A 19,754-nucleotide genomic window follows, 5' to 3' on the forward strand; every position below is an offset into this window, starting at 1 on the left:
GGTTGAATCACTGTATTTCAGACCTGGTTGTGAACACAGGATTTGGATTTAATAGTCCAGGGTTTGGATCCCAGCGCTGTTACTTAATCCCCCTTATGTCCTTGGAAAATACCTTAATCTTTTTATTTCCTCCCTGTTTTCATCTACAGAATGAGAATAAGAAATGGTAACTCTCTCACTGGAGTGTTTGGAGCGTTAAATGAGCCAATGTAGATCACGAGTTTGACAGGGCCCGTCTCAGATTAGGTCCTTAATACATGGCACGTACTCTGTTGTTGAGGATGCTTTTATCTCTGTCTCTAGGGGCTATGCTTTCCGGGTATATAAAAAAGTGAAACTAACTTAGATGTCTTATGAAATCTAAAACGAAATGAAATTATTATAAGCCTTGGCAATATAAATTCTCAAGTTCATTTGTAAGGATAGAATAAAGGGAGACTGTCCCTGTTACATATGAAAACATGTTATTAACCTATAGAGAGTTTAGTATCTCAAAATAGACCTCAGTATATATGAAAATGTAGTGTATGATTAAGATGGCATTTTTAAATCAGTGTGAAAGCAGTGAGATCATTTCATAAATGGTATTGGATTAATTGATTATTCAGTTAGAAAAAATAGTCCTTATTTTACAACTCACACAAAAATAAATCCCCTCAAATCAAGTAAGTTTTTTAAAAAGTCATAAAAAGTAGAGAAAGGTTTTTTTAACCTTGATGTGAAATTCAAATAGAAAAATAACTGACGTGATGACTAGAATTGAAAACTTTCTCTACAGTAAAAGATGCTGTACATAAAATTTAAAAGACAAATGAGATCGTAGGCAAAATATTTTCAATTTATATGATAGAAGGCTCATATTTTAATGGATATAGAGAGTTCTTAAAAATCATTAAGAAAGAAACGGTTACAGAAAAATCAGCAAAGTGTATGTACAGAGAATTACAAAAGGAGACACGATGTCTGAAACATATTGGATTGGTGGTTATTTAAAAGCTTGGTAATGCCCAGAGTTAGCCAGATTATAAGGGAATAGATATGTTTAGATGCTTTTTTTGGTACCGGGTAAACTAATAGAACCTTTTGAGATGGCTCTCTGAAACTGTCCATTTTAAATGTGCTTACTCCTTAATCAAGAAATTCAACTGTTGCAAATTAACCCAAAGGAAAGAATTTCAAATGTGTATAAACAAGATATTTTAAAAATATTTAGAAACTATCAGGAAGGTTGAATTGATTATTCATTCACGTGATGGATTGCTGTGAAGCGTTCACAATGGCTGATAGACCCATATGACTTAGTAATAATAGTAATACTAGTAATTGCTTACATTGATTGAGCCCTTAATGATACTGTTCTAAGGGCTCTACATACGTTAAAACAGCGGTCCCCAGCCTTTTCGGCACCAGGGACTGGTTTCGTGGAAGACAGTTTTTCCGTGGACCGCAGCGGGGTGGGGGGAAGGTTTCGGGATGATTCGAGCGCATTACATTTATTGTGCACTTTATTTCTGTTATTATTACATTGTGATATATAATGAAATAATTACACAAGTCTCCATAATGCAGAATCAGCGGGAGCTTCTTTTCACTTGCCACTCACCGATAGGGTTTTGTTATGAGTCTGCAAGCAATTGATTTACGATGGTCTCTGTGCAGTCAAACCTCTCTGCTAATGATGACCTGTATCTGCAGCCGCTCCCCAGCGCTAGCATCACCGCCTCAGCTCCACCTCAGGTCATCAGGCATTAGATTCTCATAAGGAGCACGCAGCCTGGATCCCTCACGTGTGCGGTTCACGGTAGGGTTTGCGCTCCTGTGAGCATCTAATGCCGCCGCTGATCTGACAGGAGGCGGAGCTCAGGTGGTAATGAAAGCGACGGGGAGCGGCTGTAAATACAGATGCAGCTTCGCTCGCTCGCCCGCCCGCCACTCGCCTCCTGCTGTGCGGCCCGGTTCCTAACAGGCCACGGACTGTTACGGTCCATGGCCCGGGGGTCGGGGACACCTGCATTAAAACACACACACACACACACAAACTAGAAGAAGGGGAAGGGATTATAGGGAAGACTTGCTTTCTTTCTACTTATGCAATTTAGTATTATATAAATTCTTAATAAGGTTAGTGAATTACTTCTATGATAAGCAATAACAGTGATATTACCATTTTGAAATCACTCCTTTATAAAATTCTGATATTTCTACTATTAAACCCCCATTTTATGTGAGTCTCTGCTGCACTGGAGCTGCTTCCATACGCTGACAAAAGCTGGTTCAGTGCAGCTTTTCCCATCCTGGCTTTCAGTGACTTCATGCTGATACATTGAAACTGGCTGTGATGGAAGTATTCACACCATGGAAACCGGCAGACGGTATCAATCAGGGCCTTCTTAACAAAATGGAGTCCTGGCCACCAGCACACACTGATAGCGAGAGCCTCAGGGAGGTCCACCGCCCCTCCCCCTCTCGCCTTTCCTCCCTGTCCGCCTGTCCTCCTAAATACGTACTTAGTGCTTTCACAGAGCTTACCATTTAGTGAGGGTAACAGACATTAAGAAATAATTGTGTAACTAAGTACATAGATATGGTTATGACAAATGCTAAAAAGAGAGAAAGAATGACGTAAGGGTGTGTTAAAGGCAGACCTACTATTTAAAAACAATTTTTTTGAAGTATAGTTACTTTGCATTGTCGTGTTAGTTTCAGGTGTACAGCAAAGTGATTCAGTTACACACACAAACACACGTATATACGTATATATATTCTTTTTCAGCTTCTTTTCCATTGTAGGTTATTACAAAATATTGAGTAGAGTTCCCTGTGCTACACAGCAGGTCCCTGATAGGAAGACCTACCCTTGTCTGAGGTAGTCAGCAAAGAATTTGGGGTATTGTTGCTTGCTTTAATTAAATTAGAATAGACAATCTTTTCATCTTCTAATTAATCTGCTACATTTGGTACTTCTCTTACTAACCAGAATATAATAGAGATGAGTGTTTTTCATTATTTTTCTGATGAGCATCGCAACTAATTGAATCATGTATTTATAGCCACATTACTGGTAGTTGTAGGAATTTTGTCCCTGAAACCTGGCTGCTGAGCCTTAGATGCAGCGGTCTGAACCTTGCACACGGTCTGTTCTTGCCATTTAATCCTGTTTAAGGCACTGTGCATATTCTTTCTATTTTGAAGTAACTCAACATGGATGGTAATACATTCATCGGCATTTTAAAAGTGCACAAGAGGTAAAAGTGGTTTAGTGGTTAATGTTTTTTAACTTATTTGACAAACTTTAGTGCCTTCTCACGTTACAGGAATTTCTACAGAAATAGTTGCCTCGGTTTGTTCTGTCTAAGAGTAGAAACCCCAAGCTTGTAAATTTTTAGAATCGTTTCATTTTCTACCTATTTGACTTTCTTCCCCCTTGGCTCCAGCGGTCTTCTTATAACTCTTTCTTTCCTCTGACATCAGGCTCAGTCTCAGGGCGCAATCACATTCAAGATTATACCCAGCATCAAGGAGGACACACCATCAAAGGAGGGCAAGGTAACCATTCCTCAGAAACCTTTTTTTTTGTGGGAACCAATGTTTTTCCATTTACTAAATGGAACACAACAAGTTTATCTTAATATTCTATTTCTTAAATCAATCAGAGTTAGAAGAATGTTGGCCACTTCACATTTATTTTTTTATATTTATGCATCTGAAACGGAACTTTCTTCCAGATGTTTATCAAAGCCCTCTTTGACTATGACCCTAATGAGGATAAAGCAATTCCATGTAAGGAAGCTGGGCTTTCTTTCAAAAAGGGAGATATTCTTCAGATTATGAGCCAGGATGATGCAACATGGTGGCAGGCGAAGCACGAAGGAGATGCCAATCCCAGAGCAGGCTTGATTCCCTCAAAGCATTTCCAGGAAAGGTGAGTTCCTGGCACAGAATCATGGCCTGTCTTCAGCTGACCTTTTGTTCTCTGCAAAATACCATTCCAGCATACTTGTGATAGAAGAAGCACTAAAACCTTGCCTTAGAATTCCTTATCCCTCAGGTTTGGGTTTCTGTTTTGTCTAACGAAGCATGAATAATGACCAAAAATAATATGACACTCTCAGGTCATATTCAGTTTTTGTTACGAAACAAATGGAAAATAGCACATTAATATCTGAAACTGTATTGATGTGAAAGATGGAAAAATAAAGAAGAGTGATTTCAGAGTGGGGAGAATTTATGAAAATTTGAAAGTAGAGGATTTATTTCTTAATTTGAGTAGATTGCATTGTGTTCATTTTTTCCTCCAACGTCCCATTTTTTTCTTAAGGCTTTTAATATTTTGGTGTTATGTTAATCTTGGATCTGTACTGAAAACTGATAGGCATATTGACCTTCTTTTCCCCCAGGAGATTGGCTCTGAGACGACCAGAAATATTAGTCCAGCCCCTGCAAGTTTCCAACAGGAAATCATGTAAGTTTGTTCATCAGAACGCAGAGTAACTAAGTCTTGCTGTTTACTTTTGACTGTTACAGCAGATGTTTGTGGTAGAATAAGAGGTCCTATTACCTGTGATAGCGTTTGGATCATCATTTCACAAGAACCAACAAGGAACAAATTCATAGTGGGAATAGTAAAGTGAATCTTTTGAAGAAAGGGGTGTTTGGGGTTGTTTATAATAAACCCATGGCTCTGTAAGAAAAAAAGCTAATAACCACAACTCTCTTTGATTCTGAATTTAGGTATTTTATAATGTAACCTAAAATGCACCCTGATTTCTCTAAAGCTAGGAGGTTTGGATAAGATATTTCTTGGTAAAGATCGGAGGAAAAAAATCCATCACTTTCTAGGGCACAAAAGCAATTGTGCCTAAAACAGTCATCCTTGTTCTACTTTCTTCCTTGCTTATTTTGACATCACAGTAACTCTGACCTTCAACCGGTCTGTTCAGAGTTATTACCAAACTAGATTAAAAGAAAACAAGAATAAGAAAAACGATGATGTAGGATTACTGGAAAAGAATGGTTTTTCTTTTAACCCAGCCTTCTCTCAGATTCTCTTTACTTCTCACCTCCCACCTCTTGTAAGTCCCCATCCTACTTTATCTTCTCTGCTTCATGGTTCTAGGTAGTTTAAGAGTTAAAAAAAAAAAAAAAAAACCCTTTTGTTTTCAGCATAGAAATTGTACGTTAAAAGGTGAAATAAGCAAATAAATGGTCCTGGAATTTCACACCAACATCTGTTTTTAGTATCGTTGCATTTTTTCCCATCTCCTGTTATTTCTGTCAGTTCGTAGAAGCCTAGAGCCCAGGAATCACGTTATAAGGGAGCCAAACTGCAGTCGGGTATAAATCTCACAAGCAAGCTTCAAGCAGAGCACTGACTCAAAAGCCTGCTTGTTCTTGCTCTGTTAAGTCTGGGCAGAAGGAAAAAACACTTGTCGTAGAATGCCACGTGTCCCGCGGCATCGGAAGCTTCAAGCTTAACCAGAATGTTGCATTGTGCTTAAGTGTGTACATTTTCACTGGCAGCTCATCCAGCGGAAGGGAGCTCTGGGGCCTCTACCTGACCTGCTCTCTGAGGGTTCTTTACATTTGGGGGCCTGCACGTTGCTTATACATTTGGTGCCTGGGGGATAAAATGTGTCTAACTTGAAAATGAAATAAATGGGATTCTGCTCGAATCTGAATCCATACTCTAATTTTTAGTAGAGTTTTAGGCAACTTAGGGGCTTGAGTTTTAGGCAACTTAGAAATGTGTAATTGGTTATAATTATGAATTTTCACTTACTTAAAATTTTTGATGTATTTTTTTTGTTTTAAAGAACTGTGCAAAGTAGAGAGATTGTCTTCTTAATAGCTCTCCCCAAACTGGTTTCAGGATAAATGTGTTTGAGTGTGTGTGTGTGTGTGTGTGTGTGAGTGTGTGTGTGTGTGTGTGTGAGAGTGTGTGTGTGTGTGTGTGTGTGTGTGTAGAGCTCTAATTGTAATGGAGGCTATTTTGTCTTTGAATTTACATAATTTCTTTTTTTTTAATTTAATTTAATTTTTTTATATAGCAGGTTCTTACTAGTGATCTATTTTATACACATCAGTGTCTACACGTCAATCCCAATCTCCCAGTTCATCCCACCGCCCCACCACCCAACCCCTCTTTCCCTGCCTGGTGTCCATATTGTTTGTTCTCTACATCTGTGTCTCTAATTCTGCCTTCCAAACCAGTTCATCTGTACCATTTTCCTAGATTCCACATATATGCGTTAATATACGATATTTGTTTTTCTCTTTCTGACTTACTTCACTCTGTATGACAGTCTGTGGGTCCATCCACGTCTCTACAAATGACCCAGTTTTGTTCCTTTTCATAGCTGAGTAATATTCCATTGTATATATGTGCTGCGTCTTCTTTATCCGTTTGTCTGTTGATGGGCATGTAGGTTGCTTCCAGACCTGGCTATTGTAAATAGTGCTGCAGTGAACATTGGGGTGCATGTGTCTTTTTGAATTATGGTTTTCTCAGGGTATATGCCCAGTAGTGGTATTGCTGGGTCATATGGTAGTTCTATCTTTAGTTTTTTAAGGAACCTCCATACTGTTCTCCATAGTGGCTGTATCAATATACATTCCCTCCAACAGTACAAGAGGGTTCCCTTATCTCCGCACCCTCTCCAGCATTTGTTGTTTGTAAATTTTCTGATGATGTCCAGTGTGAAGTGACACCTCATTGTAGTTTTGATTTGCATTTCCCTAATATGAATTTACATAATTTCTTTTATATGTTAATACTCTAGTGTTTGAGTTTCAGGACTTGTCTTTACGGAACGTGGTCGTCCTTTCACCCTTTCTTCCTTTTCTTCTCTCTCTCTATTTTTAACCTAGATTTTGATTCACTGAGAGATGCATTGTTTGTTCTCAGAGGTAGATGTTCTTTACTTTTAAATAAAAAAATAAATCTGATCGATATTATCCAAAGTAAATACAGCGTGTAGTAAATACAGCCTCATTCAGAGAGACCGTGTACTTCCGTGAAAATTAAATAAAAGGCCACTGTCTTTCTTCTCAAAAAATTGAAATTTCATTTGAAATTGTTTGAATGTTGTCTCATAAACCCCTGAACGCAAAAGTTATGCAAAAATCATTGCACTGGATCTGAACATTTATTTATTTATTTTTTAAATTTATTCATTTGGCCTCACTGCATCGCACGTGGGGGGATCTTAGTTCCCTGACCAGGGATCAAACCCGTGCCCGTTGCATTGGAAGTGCGGAGTCTTAATGACCGGACTGCCAAGGAAGTCCCTGGCTCTGAACATTTTTATAAGTATTTAAAAGCACTTTGTTTTGTAACCTGTGTATTTGAAAGTGATTTTTTTTTTTTTAATGTAACTAAATCTTATAAAGACCATCTGACTCAACACTTCCTGGACTTCAACCTTTGGTACTTAGGTTTTTGGAATAGGACATTTGTTATCATGCCCTTTGCTAAATTACAGAATAATACTATGAACAAAAGCAGAAAGTTGATATAAAATCCTTTATTTTTATATTTTATTTTATTGAAAAAAATCTGTATATATTGTATAATCGATCTATTTAATTACATTGAATAGTCATGGAATAGGTTTTAAGAAAATTTCTGATTTAATATAAAATTTCTAAAAGAAGAATAATTCTCTCATGTTGGTGTTTATAAATTTATGAAAAATACTCATGTTGATAAAAGTTTTCTGCACTAAATTTCACAAGTGCTCTTAAAACCTAGGAAGATATTGGTTAAGCAATGAGTTTAGAATAATGACTTAAAGGTCATTAGCCAATTAACTTTTTTGACAAATTGATTGCTTTTGTATTAGTAGGATTTTACTCTTTATTTGAGTCACAGTGTATCATCATAACTTAAGTCTTCATGGAGGAAAAGTTCATGGAAGATGGCTCCGGTGCTGTAGGGCTTCAGCTAGTGTGCACACAGAGGTCAGAAAGGACTGGAGCACCCCAGTACTGTTATCTCTGCCTTTATATTTGTGCTAGAACTCTGGGTCCGGGCTCCGTGGTTAAAAAGGCGGAAGCCATGGTGGTGCCGACCTCCTCCGGCTTTTAAACTCTGAGTGTGGTGGTGTTCATCCTTCATGCTTGGTTATTTCCTCTCCTTAGGAATCTTGGCGTATCTAATGCACGTACAGAAAACAGGCTCTTCAAACGAGGTGTTCCTCGCTGTGACCAACGTTTAGGTTGTTCTCGGCAGGACACGGGGTGCGCGTTTGGGGCCCAAGTAAGCGCCTAGCTCATGTCTCAAGTAGCACGTAGGGGCAGTTCTCCTGACAGACACTTAGTAGCTTGCAGTTCTCGTGTCGATAGAATTTACCCTACGACTTTCCTGCCAAAGCTTATTGTTACAGTTCACTTGCATATATAAAGCCATATGATAGCACCTAACCTTTGAAAAGAAATATGAATTTCTTTGATTACTTGAAGTATTGTTTGTTCCCTTTCTACTGAAACATAAGTATGTAAGTTAGGAATTAGCTTCTTAGTAGCATAAACATTAACTTTAACTTCAATCCGATGTAACTTATATTTAAATCGAGTTCTTATTCATGTACTATATTTTACTGCAGAATGTTCAAGTATGATACTTACTTACAGTGCTTGGTTTCCTTTTTTTAGTTATCAAAGTATAAATAGCTGAACATTTCTGATAATGCTGATTGAATAATATTAATGAAGACATTTTCTTAAAAAAATAGCTCTAATAGAATTCTAGTAATAAATAAACGAGAAATCAAAAATGTACAATTTATTGGCTTTTTAAAAATTAGAAGGTAAAGACACAAAATAATTTAGAATTTGTTTTAACCGATTTTGATGGTTATCATGTGGGTAAAAAAGAAAATATGTGACTGCAGGCAAGAGGTGTCCATTCAAACAGGCTGTCACCAAATTCACTCAAAGACAAGTATTTTGTGGATTGAAGATCTCAAGCTACCAACAACAGAATTTAAACGTTGAGGAAAAGAGTGAATTCATTCTTCATGGCACCAGTGTTGTGGAAGACCAGACTTTTGAGAATACTATATATATTATTGCTCTACAGGTGGTTGTAATACTACTTTCCAAGTTGAATAAGCACCTTCTTCCTGGCATCTTAGATAATGTTTATTTACTGTGTTCACACATAAATTTAATTCAGAAATGAGCAAATAGATTGCTTATGTTCTTAAATTTCTGTATCTAAAACTGTGTCAAACATTTTTTTAATATTGGTGGGATCATGTGTAACAGAAACATACGGGGTTTTAAAAATACCGGAAATATTTCTTTCCCCTGACGCTCTTTGGGAGCTCCTGTAGAAAGAGGTGCAGATGGATTAACTTGTAAACTGCACCTCTGATTGTTCACACCATGAGGTGGCTGAGGTCAAGGCGTTTCTTGCTGCTTACGTTCCGTCTGTGATATCCTTACCTATGTAAAGATAACACTGTCAGGGTGTGTGTTTAGCTTGTCCATCTGAGAGGTGCTAAGCCATATGGTCTCTGGGGAGCCGACGTCATGCAGGTAAGAGGGTTGATCAGCGGTTAGGGGTCTGGTCTTTGGTCATGGATCACTGCAGCCTTTCAGGGGAGATGGCATTGAGCGGTGAGGGGTCTGAGAAAGCAGTTTCTAGAGTGGGGCTCTAACTTTGCCCCCAGACTATCCCACTGATAGAGACCAGCTTCTCCACTTGTCAGGAGTATCAGACATGTCCCACGCGGGGTGACCTCCAGTGACCGGGAAAGTCCCTCCTGCCTGGTGCGCAGAGCTCATCAAGTGCTTTTCATGTGAGCCTCCACACTCCTTTCTCTGAGGACGGCAAGTCTCTCTCTTCGTGACCTTGGCCTCTCTCTGTGCTTTTTATGATTGTCACATCCTGCACGTCCGTGCTTGATGACGTAGCGTGGACTCTTGCTGTGGCCGGGAGAGGAGAGGGCCCCTCCCCAGCTCTCCTGGCAGAGAAACACCTGAGAGGTTGATGTTTCGGGGCGGGCCAGAGGCTGGAGCAGCAGAAGGTGGACGGAAGTAGTCGGGAAGCTTGAAAGAAATGTGTTATTTCCGTTGACCTTTCCCCTGACGTGCATTTTCTGGCTTGAAGCTCCAGGTATTAAAAAGTGACTTCTGATGTGATGGCGTAGGATGGTAGTTCAAAACTCAGACCCTGGAGCCAGACCGCGTGGGTCCACAACCCAGCTTTGCCACGTACGACTGCTCCCTCCCTTTCTGCCTCTCGTTCCCCATCTGTAAGATGGGGATAATACTTCCGACCTCATAGAGTTGTTGGAAAATTAAGTTTATGCGTTTGACATCCATGCAGCAGTGCCTTACCAAAGGCAGTCCTGCCGCTTATCCCAGCTGTCTCCTGAGGTCTTACCTTCTGTGTATTTTCCCCCTTTGTTTTTCCTAGTGGATGTCTATTAAGCATGTACTTGCTATTGGATATTTGCGTGTGTTGTATCGTGCTAAATACCGTTCTCTTCCTACTTAAGAACGGCAAGGAGGAAATACTCTTTTGAATATTTATGGAGCCTGTTTAGGACCTCTTATTAGAATATGGAATATACATATACCACATGTAATTTAAGTTACAGATTTTATTTTGTGGATTGGCTTTGGTGTTTTAATTCATGTGTGTGTGACATGGCTTTTATCATCGGCTTTATGTGACACTGAGTCTTTAATCATGAGTGCAATCCTCAAGCTATCCTGCTGTCTCTATCAGAAAATACACTCTGTTCAACAATCAACTTTACAGCAGAAATGTCTGCGATCACAGCTTGATCAGTCTTAAACACAGCTTGTGTTATTTCTACCTAGATGCCTGGCTTGGCTATCCTGTGTCACATCATTCATTGTTTGTTTTCTAATAATTTGTTTTAGATGCACATGACATTTCAGAGCTACTAAGAAATAAGGATAAATAAACTCACAACTTGAGTGACTCATACTGTGAGCCTGAATAATAATGATTTGCTTGTCATTTTGGCAAATACTGTCCAAATAGAGCTAATGCAGTTTGAAGGCCCATAGGTATTTGAAAAGTAAACATAGGCTGTTGTGCACTTTCTCCTAAGTGTTTTCTTTGGCTGTCGTGCTGCGTGTGAAGGGAGAAGTGAGCAGAGAACTGTTCTCATCGGTCCTGTTCGCTCTGGAAGGTCATGTAGCAAAATATCTCCTACCTTGACTTGTGGTTACAATCTGCTTCTGTTAAATTTCCAGTTCTTTTTCCTCCCTCGACTGAAGATGGTGTCTCCTAGGTCAAACCTAACTCATAAAATGTTGTCTTATTAGTAACTTAAGAATCATTTCAGATTACTTCTTAAGATACCTTTCATCAAGTAATATAGACAGAATGAAAAGAAAGGGTTCTGTCTGATTCATTTCATATGTGTAATAAGTTGACAGTTGTCAAGATATTGTTAAATTTACAGAATATATAGACATTTTAAAGGCGAAATTTGTTGTTTCTAAAATGTTTACTTCTTTTCACTGTTTCCATCATGCAATATCCTCAGTTCTAAACAGATTAGTTTAGAAACAGAACTGTTCCATGAAAATAAATATAATCCCCTTATTGAAGGTATCATTTTGAAAAAAAATACTGATTTTTTTCCTGGTTATTTTCCCCTTTGGGGTGTTTAATAAGCTATATGAAGACTTTGTGTTTTTACTGCTTAAGTGTATACATTATTTTTAGACCATAACTACCATGTAGTCTAAAATGTAGTTTTTCACAAATTCTATTTATTCATTGACTAATTACTTTGAAATATTTAAAATACGTTTGTTTTTTTCCTTTGGCTTTTCTAAGATGAGGAAACAGTTGAGTGTGGTAGGTGGATTTTTTTTGTCCCTTGGATGTAACATCTTCCTACTTTAATTGTATTTTCTACACATTTAATCATATCCTCTTTTTTTTTTCTCCTCTTTTTTTTTGTGTGTGCTTCTCAGAGGAAATTAAAGGTACATGTATAAAAGTTTCCCTGCGTAGTCTAGTAACTTTGTTTAGTACACATGTGTAGAGAATTAAGTTGACCATAGCAAGCAGTTTGTAAAAGATCATGGTACATCCCAACTTTCACCGTAACGCTACAGTACCAGCAGTCATGGTTGGGCTTTGTTCTTGAAAGAAATGTACACTTTTTTTTTTTTTGGTTCATATAGCAGAAATATACACAGTATTCTAATGTAGTACATTGTTTTTATCTGTCAGTAGTCTCAAATAAAGATGAATGAAGAAAGCAATGTTATTCAGATACACTGACAGACTTATTACATAAGGATGTGAGGAGAGTCTTCTCAACTATTTGATTTCTGTAGTCTGTGCTGTTAGTTTTAGAAGTATACTTATTTATAAAGATTAGAAGCCTAAAATAAGTAGGACTCCATGACTTAAATTAAAATTTTAAGATATGCATAACCCAGTATTCATTTAATTCCTGGAAATAATTAATAGCACATTGTTTATTCTAAAATGTTTTCATCTGTTCATCCTTTTTAAAACAAAATAAAAATAGAAGTCCTGTGCCTTTATTCCTTCCCCGCATGGACTCTCTTTTTATCAAAAGAAAGGCTGTATTTTCATTTTAACCTTTCTGTCTACTCCAGTGAGCCAAAATAAGTGCTATATTTTATGTATTATCAAAGAGCCTGATTTACAAAAATAAATTTACTTTGGGGATCAAGTGTTGTAATTTTCTTGACTGTGAAAGTATAAACATATCAGGCAAGTCTGTTATAATTTTCTTGGAACTGCAGTAAAGGCACTTCCAAAGAAGCTTGAAAAAAGAATTGCATGATGTTTCAGAATGTTACTGTAAACTTAAATATAAAACAAAATGTTTTATGTTTAAGAGTAGCGTCGTGAGGGCTGTGCTGTGCTGTGCTGTGTGACTGTTTGAAGTGATTTATTGTTTTGCATCTGTGGCTGGGCTTCTAACTGTTGTGCTTTGTTTCTTGGCTTCTGTTCTGTCTGCTTTTACTCTCCATCCAGAAGATGCTGAATATGGTGGTATCAGCAGTGGAACCTATCTAGGTGAGCAATTGGTCATGGAAGAGGACTTCTTTCTGTTGCTTTCTGTAAAGCCATGTTTTGTCTTAAATTAGCATATTTTCATTAGCATGCTCTGGTATCGGCGGGGGGTAGCGTGAATCTTTATTTTAAACTGCCTCCATCGGTTGGACACAAAGGGAGTCAGTGTGTGCTTTGGTTTATTATTCAGGAAGCTTCCCAGATGCTCTGTTTTTGTAAACCATCATATATTTTTTGATAGAGGGTGAAAAAGCATCTATATATGCTGAGTACGTTTACTGAATTAGTTGTATCTGGACTTTTCTAAATTATCTGGTTAGCTGTGAACTATTCAAAGCTTCTGAATAACTTATGTCTTCCTAAATAACTCTTTGGTTCTCTTTTCTAATGATTTATTATCCCCATAACACTCCCAAAATAACCATCGACTGACCAGTTTCCAGTACAATTAAGCCTTATGATTAACTTGCTCATCTGTTTTGGAAGGAAACTTTCCACTTTGGAGATGCCAAGCGATGTTACAAACAAAATCCATGATATCCAGAAACTGTTAAAGGCATCAGAAGCATCTTCCTCTCCATTCAGACCTTTCCGCGCTCTGCCGTGTGTTCGAACACTGACAGATTCTCCACCTGCAGTAGTGAGAGGTAGCGGTGTGGAAACTCAGTTTGAGAGAGAAATCCTTCAACCTCCTTATTTTCAGATTAGTATTATGTACACGATGATGGTATCTCTTGGTTATTGAAGAAATGGGCCAGATACTGTATTTGGTATTTAGTGCATCTTACCTCTTATATGGTGAGATTGGAGTGTTTTATCCACTTTACAAAAAGGAAACTGAGGCTCAGAAAGCTGAAAGGATTTACGTAGACAGTACATGGTGCGTCCTGGTTTCAAATCCACATCTGTGTCGATATAGTACCTACTGTATCTATATCTGTATATCTGTGTACATCTATGTAGATATAATACCTACTGTGTCTTTTACAGTATGCTGCCCTATAGCTTTTCATTCTACAAAACAAATTGAAAAAAAAAAAACAACCATGTAGAATATAGGGTATTCTAATTTTTAGGCTAGAAAAACTATAATTTACGGAGAGAACTGGATGATCAGAGAGAGGTTACAATGTCAATCATTCTTCTCTCATTTCAGTACAGTACAGCGTGCCGGATACTCTGTGCATCCGTTGATCCCCGCCCTCCCCGTTTTGGAAAGCTTAGTGGCTTTTGAACAGCAAGCGTTTATTATTCTCCTGTTTCTGTGGTCAGCTGGGTGGCTCTGCTCTGTGTCAGCATGGCGAATCGCTGCAGTCTGGCTGTCTGGCTGGGGTCTGGTTGGTCTGGTGGACAGGAGTGCTCAGCTGGGCGAACTTGTTTCTGTTCCACGTAGCTCTTCACCCTCCAGTAAGCTACCCATGTGGTGGTCTCAGGGTTCTGGAGAACAGCAGAGAAAACCATCTCCAGTATGTAAGTGCTATGAAGCCTCTGCTCACATCACATCCTCTGATGGCCCATTGGGCAGAACAGGTCTCGTGGCCAGGCCACGGTCAGCGTGGGAGGGGCTGGCCGGGAGCTGGCAGACAGGGAGAGGCCGTCACTGCAAGCTTCTGCCTCTCTCCAAAATAGAAAGAGGGACACCTATTCTCCCCAACTTTCAGGGCTTATCTTTGGTCTGTTAGATGGTAAGTATATATCCCTCCAGGGAAGAACTGTGGCATAAGGCAGCGTTATTTGGTGAATGTCACATAAAATGCTGTAATTCAGAAGGAATGATTGTGGCAGCCTGTGGCAGTGAGGACTCAGCCCCACAAGAGGTGATGTTAGAACTGGCGCCGGGGTTTAGGTGGAATTACACTTAGACCAGAGGATGAGGGTAGAGGCAAGAGCATGGACAGAGGTGACTGTTGCAGAGCACAGGGCATACTTAAGTTTGGGTGACGTGTAGACGATAGCACTGCAGAATTAGCATGGCGCTCGATAACGTGAGATCTTCAGTGACAGGCCAAGTAACTTTACACATTTTATTAACGTTTTGCCTGGTTTTTGCACTCATTCTTTGTATAAAATTTTATCCAAAGAGTGAAATCTGGGTTTTAATTTACATCTCTCTTATAGAATGTAGAGTTTTATAAAATTAATATTTAATCAGTAAATATGAATTGACGTACGAAAGCAAAGGTGGTCAGCATGACGGGCTTCAAAGGGAATGAGTTCTGATAAAATGCCACTGTGTCTGGAAACTCGTAGTTACCGGCAGCGTCTGAGCAATGACTTTACTGGGAGCCAAAGCCTTGCAAGTAAGAGTAGACGGGGAAGGAAGAGGTCAGCTGAGTTCAAGGTGGTTTGTGTAGTCGAGGGTCAGGAGTATTTAGTGGGAGAGGATAATCGGATCGCTTCTGTAGCAGAGATGAGGGACTGATGATAAAGGATTGAAATTCTGAGATAGGAACTAGTTCGTTGGTCAAAGCCCCAAAGCAGATGAGATTGAGGATAATTAAGACCATGGGATCTTAATCACTTAGATTAAGGAGTTTGGCATTAGGGGGTGAAGTGAACCATGCAGATACCCCAGGTGCCAGGAAACGATTTCTTTGGAAAACGTAGAGGGCTTCATCCTTCCAAGACACCACTCTGCACCCCCCAATTACGGATGAAACTAGGGCACCATCCAGGTAAAATGGGAATATCATGATCATGTAATAATCGGTATCAGCCTGGGGAGCTCAGAGACAGTCTTCAGGCTGTGTTTAGGCCAAGGATATATTTTTGTTAGACCCACAAATATGAGAAATTTCATGTAAAAGTTTCTGGCTCCTTTGACAAAAGATTTGACCAAACTAGGCCTTCATTTCACAGTGTTAAGAATTAGCTGGGGCTGAGTTACAAGGGACCCCTTAAATGAACACGGCCCTGCCGCTCCGTGGGCTGGCCAGCACTGAGACAGGGGTCCCCCAGCACTCCCCGGCAGTCGTGTTGATGCTTTAATAGTGAAGTATTTCTTTGTATCCCTGTCCTGAAATGTGGCGAAAAAAAAATAACCAAAGAGCAGTTAAGGGAAAATGGGACCACCTAGTTCTTCGGAGGAGTAATGTTGTACAAAATGCATTGACAGCATGCAATTGAAGATTTCTCTGCCGTCTAGCTTCTGTTGGCTTTTGGATTTTGCAAACTCTTGATTATAGAGCCTCGCTATCGACTCCATTCAACTCCTGGTCTTGGAAATGAGTTTTCCTTTCCATACCTGACTGTGGCCAAGAGGAAAGCATGGTCGACATGTTTTAGCAGATGTGCATTATGACATCTTTTCTCTCTGGTCTAAATGCTTGTTCTGATACATGTGCAGCAAGAGATCCGCAGATTCAAGGCGCCTAGAGGTTCATTTAGGTACAGCTGAGGTCAGATATCTGAGAAGAGAAGCATACAGTAAGATGACTTTGTATTTTAAAAAGCATATGGGGCTTCCCTGGTGGCGCGGTGGTTAAGAATCCGCCTGCCAGTGCAGGGGACATGGGTTCGAGCCCTGGTCCAGGAAGATCCCACAGGCCGTGGATCCACTAAGCCCGCGAGCCACAACCACTTAGCCCGCGCACCTCTACTACCGAAGCCCGTGCGCCTAGAGCCCACGCTCCTCAACAAGAGAAGCCACCGCAATGAGAAGCCCGCGCACTGCAACGAAGAGTAGCCCCCGCTCGCTGCAACTAGAGAAAGCACGTGTGCAGCAATGAAGACCTAATGCAGCTATAAATAAATTAATTTTTTTAAAAAGTTTATTTAAAAAAAAGATATGACATAATAGGATACAGAAATTAATAGTGTTTCTGATAAAAGATTTTTCTTTTAAGGAAGCCCTTCAACTAACAGCCACAGATCGAAAATTGTTTCTTTTTCAGAATACACAAGTTTGATGGTAGTTTTCTGGATATTTTTTGTAGTATTAAAGAGTTACTTTGTTACAAATAGACTGAGCAAATTGACTGTTTTGTGGAATTGTTTTTCCCCCTCAAAAGCCAAACCCTCAAAATGCTACAGATTTTTATGCATTTTTAAAAGCAATGTCATAGCAGCATGCTAACATTTGTGACAAAGCTGTTTTTTGGTAAAAGTATAATTTGTTAAACACCTTTAAATATAGTGACTTAATGCAGTACTGTGGCTTTTTATTAGCTTTTCTTCTTTTTTTCCCTTGAATAATCCTATCTCTACCTATTTTTTTCTATCAGGTTCTTTGTCAGTCTCCTGTTAATGTGACGAGCCCTTTCTCTATCATGAATATTAACCCTCTCTCTGCCGTGTGCATTTTCTTCTGGTCTTTTGGTTGCATTTTACCTTCTTTCTTTTTTTTTTTTTTTTTTTTTTTGGCGGTACGCGGGCCTCTCACTGTTGTGACCTCTCCCGTTGCGGAGCACAGGCTCCGGACGTGCAGGCCCAGCGGCCATGGCTTACGGGCCCAGCCGCTCCGCGGCATGTGGGATCTTCCCGGACCGGGGCACGAACCCGTGTCCCCCGCATCGGCAGGCGGACTCTCAACCACTGCGCCACCAGGCAAGCCCGCATTTTACCTTTTTTAAAGGCCAAGTTTATCATCGTGTAGACATTTTAATTTTTGCACAGTCAAATCTGTGAATTCTTTCCTTTGTCTTCTGAGTTTTCGTTTGTATTTCCCACACCAAAATTATTAAAAATTTTTAATTTATATTTTTATCAAAGTAATATGTACGTTAGGTTGAAACGTGTGAAATTGCTGTTTTTTGTAGGTCAGAAGGCATTAGAATGTCAGCAGTTTCCCATGGCTCTATTTAATAAATTGTTTGAAGAGTCAAGTAGCGTCAGTCGTCTTGCAGCCACAGACAGGAGCCCCTTTCCCTCTTCCTCCTTAGTGCTGTGTCCTCCCTCAAGAGACACCCACTTAGCTCTGGTTAACAGTTTCTTCTGGTGTTTGCAGAATAAAACTTTCTTGTAATGCTGTTCCTAGCATTTTTTCCTAATATTTATTGAGCGCCTGTTATGTTCCAGACTTTTCTGGGTGCTGGCATTTCAACAGAGATCCAAACAGACCCCCTTTCGTAGCGCTTCTGTGAGAGGGTGCGGTAGAGACAGGTAGCTGTAAGGGGGTGGGGTGGAGACAGGTAGCTAAATAATTTATACAGTACATCCGATGGTGAGAAGTACCATGAAGAAAAGTGAAGCAGGAATGGTGCCGGGGCAGGTAAGGACACGCAGGTTTCACCAGGCTGGTCACGGAAGGGAGTTCGACCGTTCAGACAGAGCCCTGAAGCATCTGTGGAGCAGGGAGGAGAGCAGTGTGGCCGGAGCGGAGTGAAGAAAGGAGAGAGCGACAGGAATCGAGGCTGGCGAGGTAACAGGATGCCGGTGCAAGGGCCGCTCAGCCCACTTCTTCGGCCCTTAGTCTGTGTGAGATGGGAAACCACGGAGGGGTTGGGGCAGAGCAGTGACCTGCCCTGACGTGGACTTAGGGTCACCCGGGCTGATCTGCTGAGAGCCAGGGCAGAAGCGGGCAGCTGTGTGTCATCCAGGCAAGGAGTACCTGCCGCTCGAACCAAGACGTCGCAGGTGGAGGCGGGGAGAAGACAGGAGGCTCTGGGTGTACCTTCAGATACAACCGACGGGATTTTCAGACCAGTTGGAGAATCAGGGATGAGCTTAGTGACTTCAAGGACGGAGTGACCATTTGCTGAGCTGGTCCAGACGGCGGAGGCGGGTATCGGGGTGGGGAGCGTTTCGGGAATTCCGTTGGGCTAGGTTGCGTTGCAGACGTCAAATAGAGATGTCGGACAGGTGATTGCAGGGACGGCTCTTGCACTGAGGCTCTTGATTTCCGAGTTGGTGATATTAGATCAAATTGAAAGCCATGAAGCCAGATGAGATCACCAAGGAGTGAGTGATGATACGGGCAAGAAGAGAACCCAAAGTGACGTAAGCAGAAGAAAAACCGGGACTGTGACTTTGTAGGAGCGAAGTAAAAATAACATTTCAGGGAGGAAGAAGCGATCACCTCTGACAGATGTTGCTGATGAGTCAAAGAAGAGGAGAAAAAGAGAGCTGACCATTGACTTTGCAGCGTGGGAGTTACAGCAGCCTTGTGGGCAGTTTCGGTAGCTTGGTTGGGTCAAAAAGCATTTGACAAAATCCAACACCCTTTTGTGATAAAAACTGAACAAACGAAGAATGGAAGGGAATTTCCCCAACCTGATAAAGGGCATCTACTAACAGCATACTTAATGGTGAAAGGCCGACTGCTCTCCCATGAGCAGAAACTAGACAAGGATGACCGTTCTTGCCCCTTTACTTGACGTGTACTGGAGGTTCTACAGCAGTTAGGCAAGGAAAAGAAAGAAAAGGCCCCCAGACTGGAAAACAAGTCGTAAAACTATCGCTGTTGGAAGATTACTTCATTTTGTATATAGAAATCCCTTTTTCTGCTCCAATTGGGATGGTCGGGTAGCTTTTTCCCTTCAACCTCCTAATGTAGTGTAAACATTGATTGATTTCATACGTTGACCTTGCATTCCTAGGGTAGATCCCACTTGCTCATGGTGTATAATCCTTTTCAACATGTTGTTGAATTTGAGTTGCTAGGATTTTGAGGATTTTGCATGCATATTCATAAGGGATATTGGTCTGTAGATTTTTTTTTTTCTTGTGATATCTTTGTCTGATTTTGGTATCAGGATGATACTGGCCT

At 40.2% G+C, this 19,754-nt stretch overlaps 1 protein-coding gene across 5 annotated transcripts in view; it reads left to right on the forward strand.

Annotated features, from left to right (window-relative positions):
* MPP7 (MAGUK p55 scaffold protein 7) overlaps window positions 1–19,754 on the forward strand; it is a 253,485-nt gene that overhangs the window by 168,572 nt on the left and 65,159 nt on the right. For all 5 annotated transcript variants that reach the window (XM_060163543.1, XM_060163535.1, XM_060163558.1 and 2 more), the window contains 3 exons: window positions 3,472–3,546; window positions 3,726–3,922; window positions 4,398–4,462. In XM_060163543.1, the coding sequence (XP_060019526.1) occupies window positions 3,472–3,546; window positions 3,726–3,922; window positions 4,398–4,462 (337 nt within the window). The remainder of the gene's footprint in view (window positions 1–3,471; window positions 3,547–3,725; window positions 3,923–4,397; window positions 4,463–19,754) is intronic.

Source organism: Lagenorhynchus albirostris, chromosome 1, assembly GCF_949774975.1.
Source record: "Lagenorhynchus albirostris chromosome 1, mLagAlb1.1, whole genome shotgun sequence".
In the NCBI taxonomy this organism is placed as follows: domain Eukaryota; kingdom Metazoa; phylum Chordata; class Mammalia; order Artiodactyla; family Delphinidae; genus Lagenorhynchus; species Lagenorhynchus albirostris.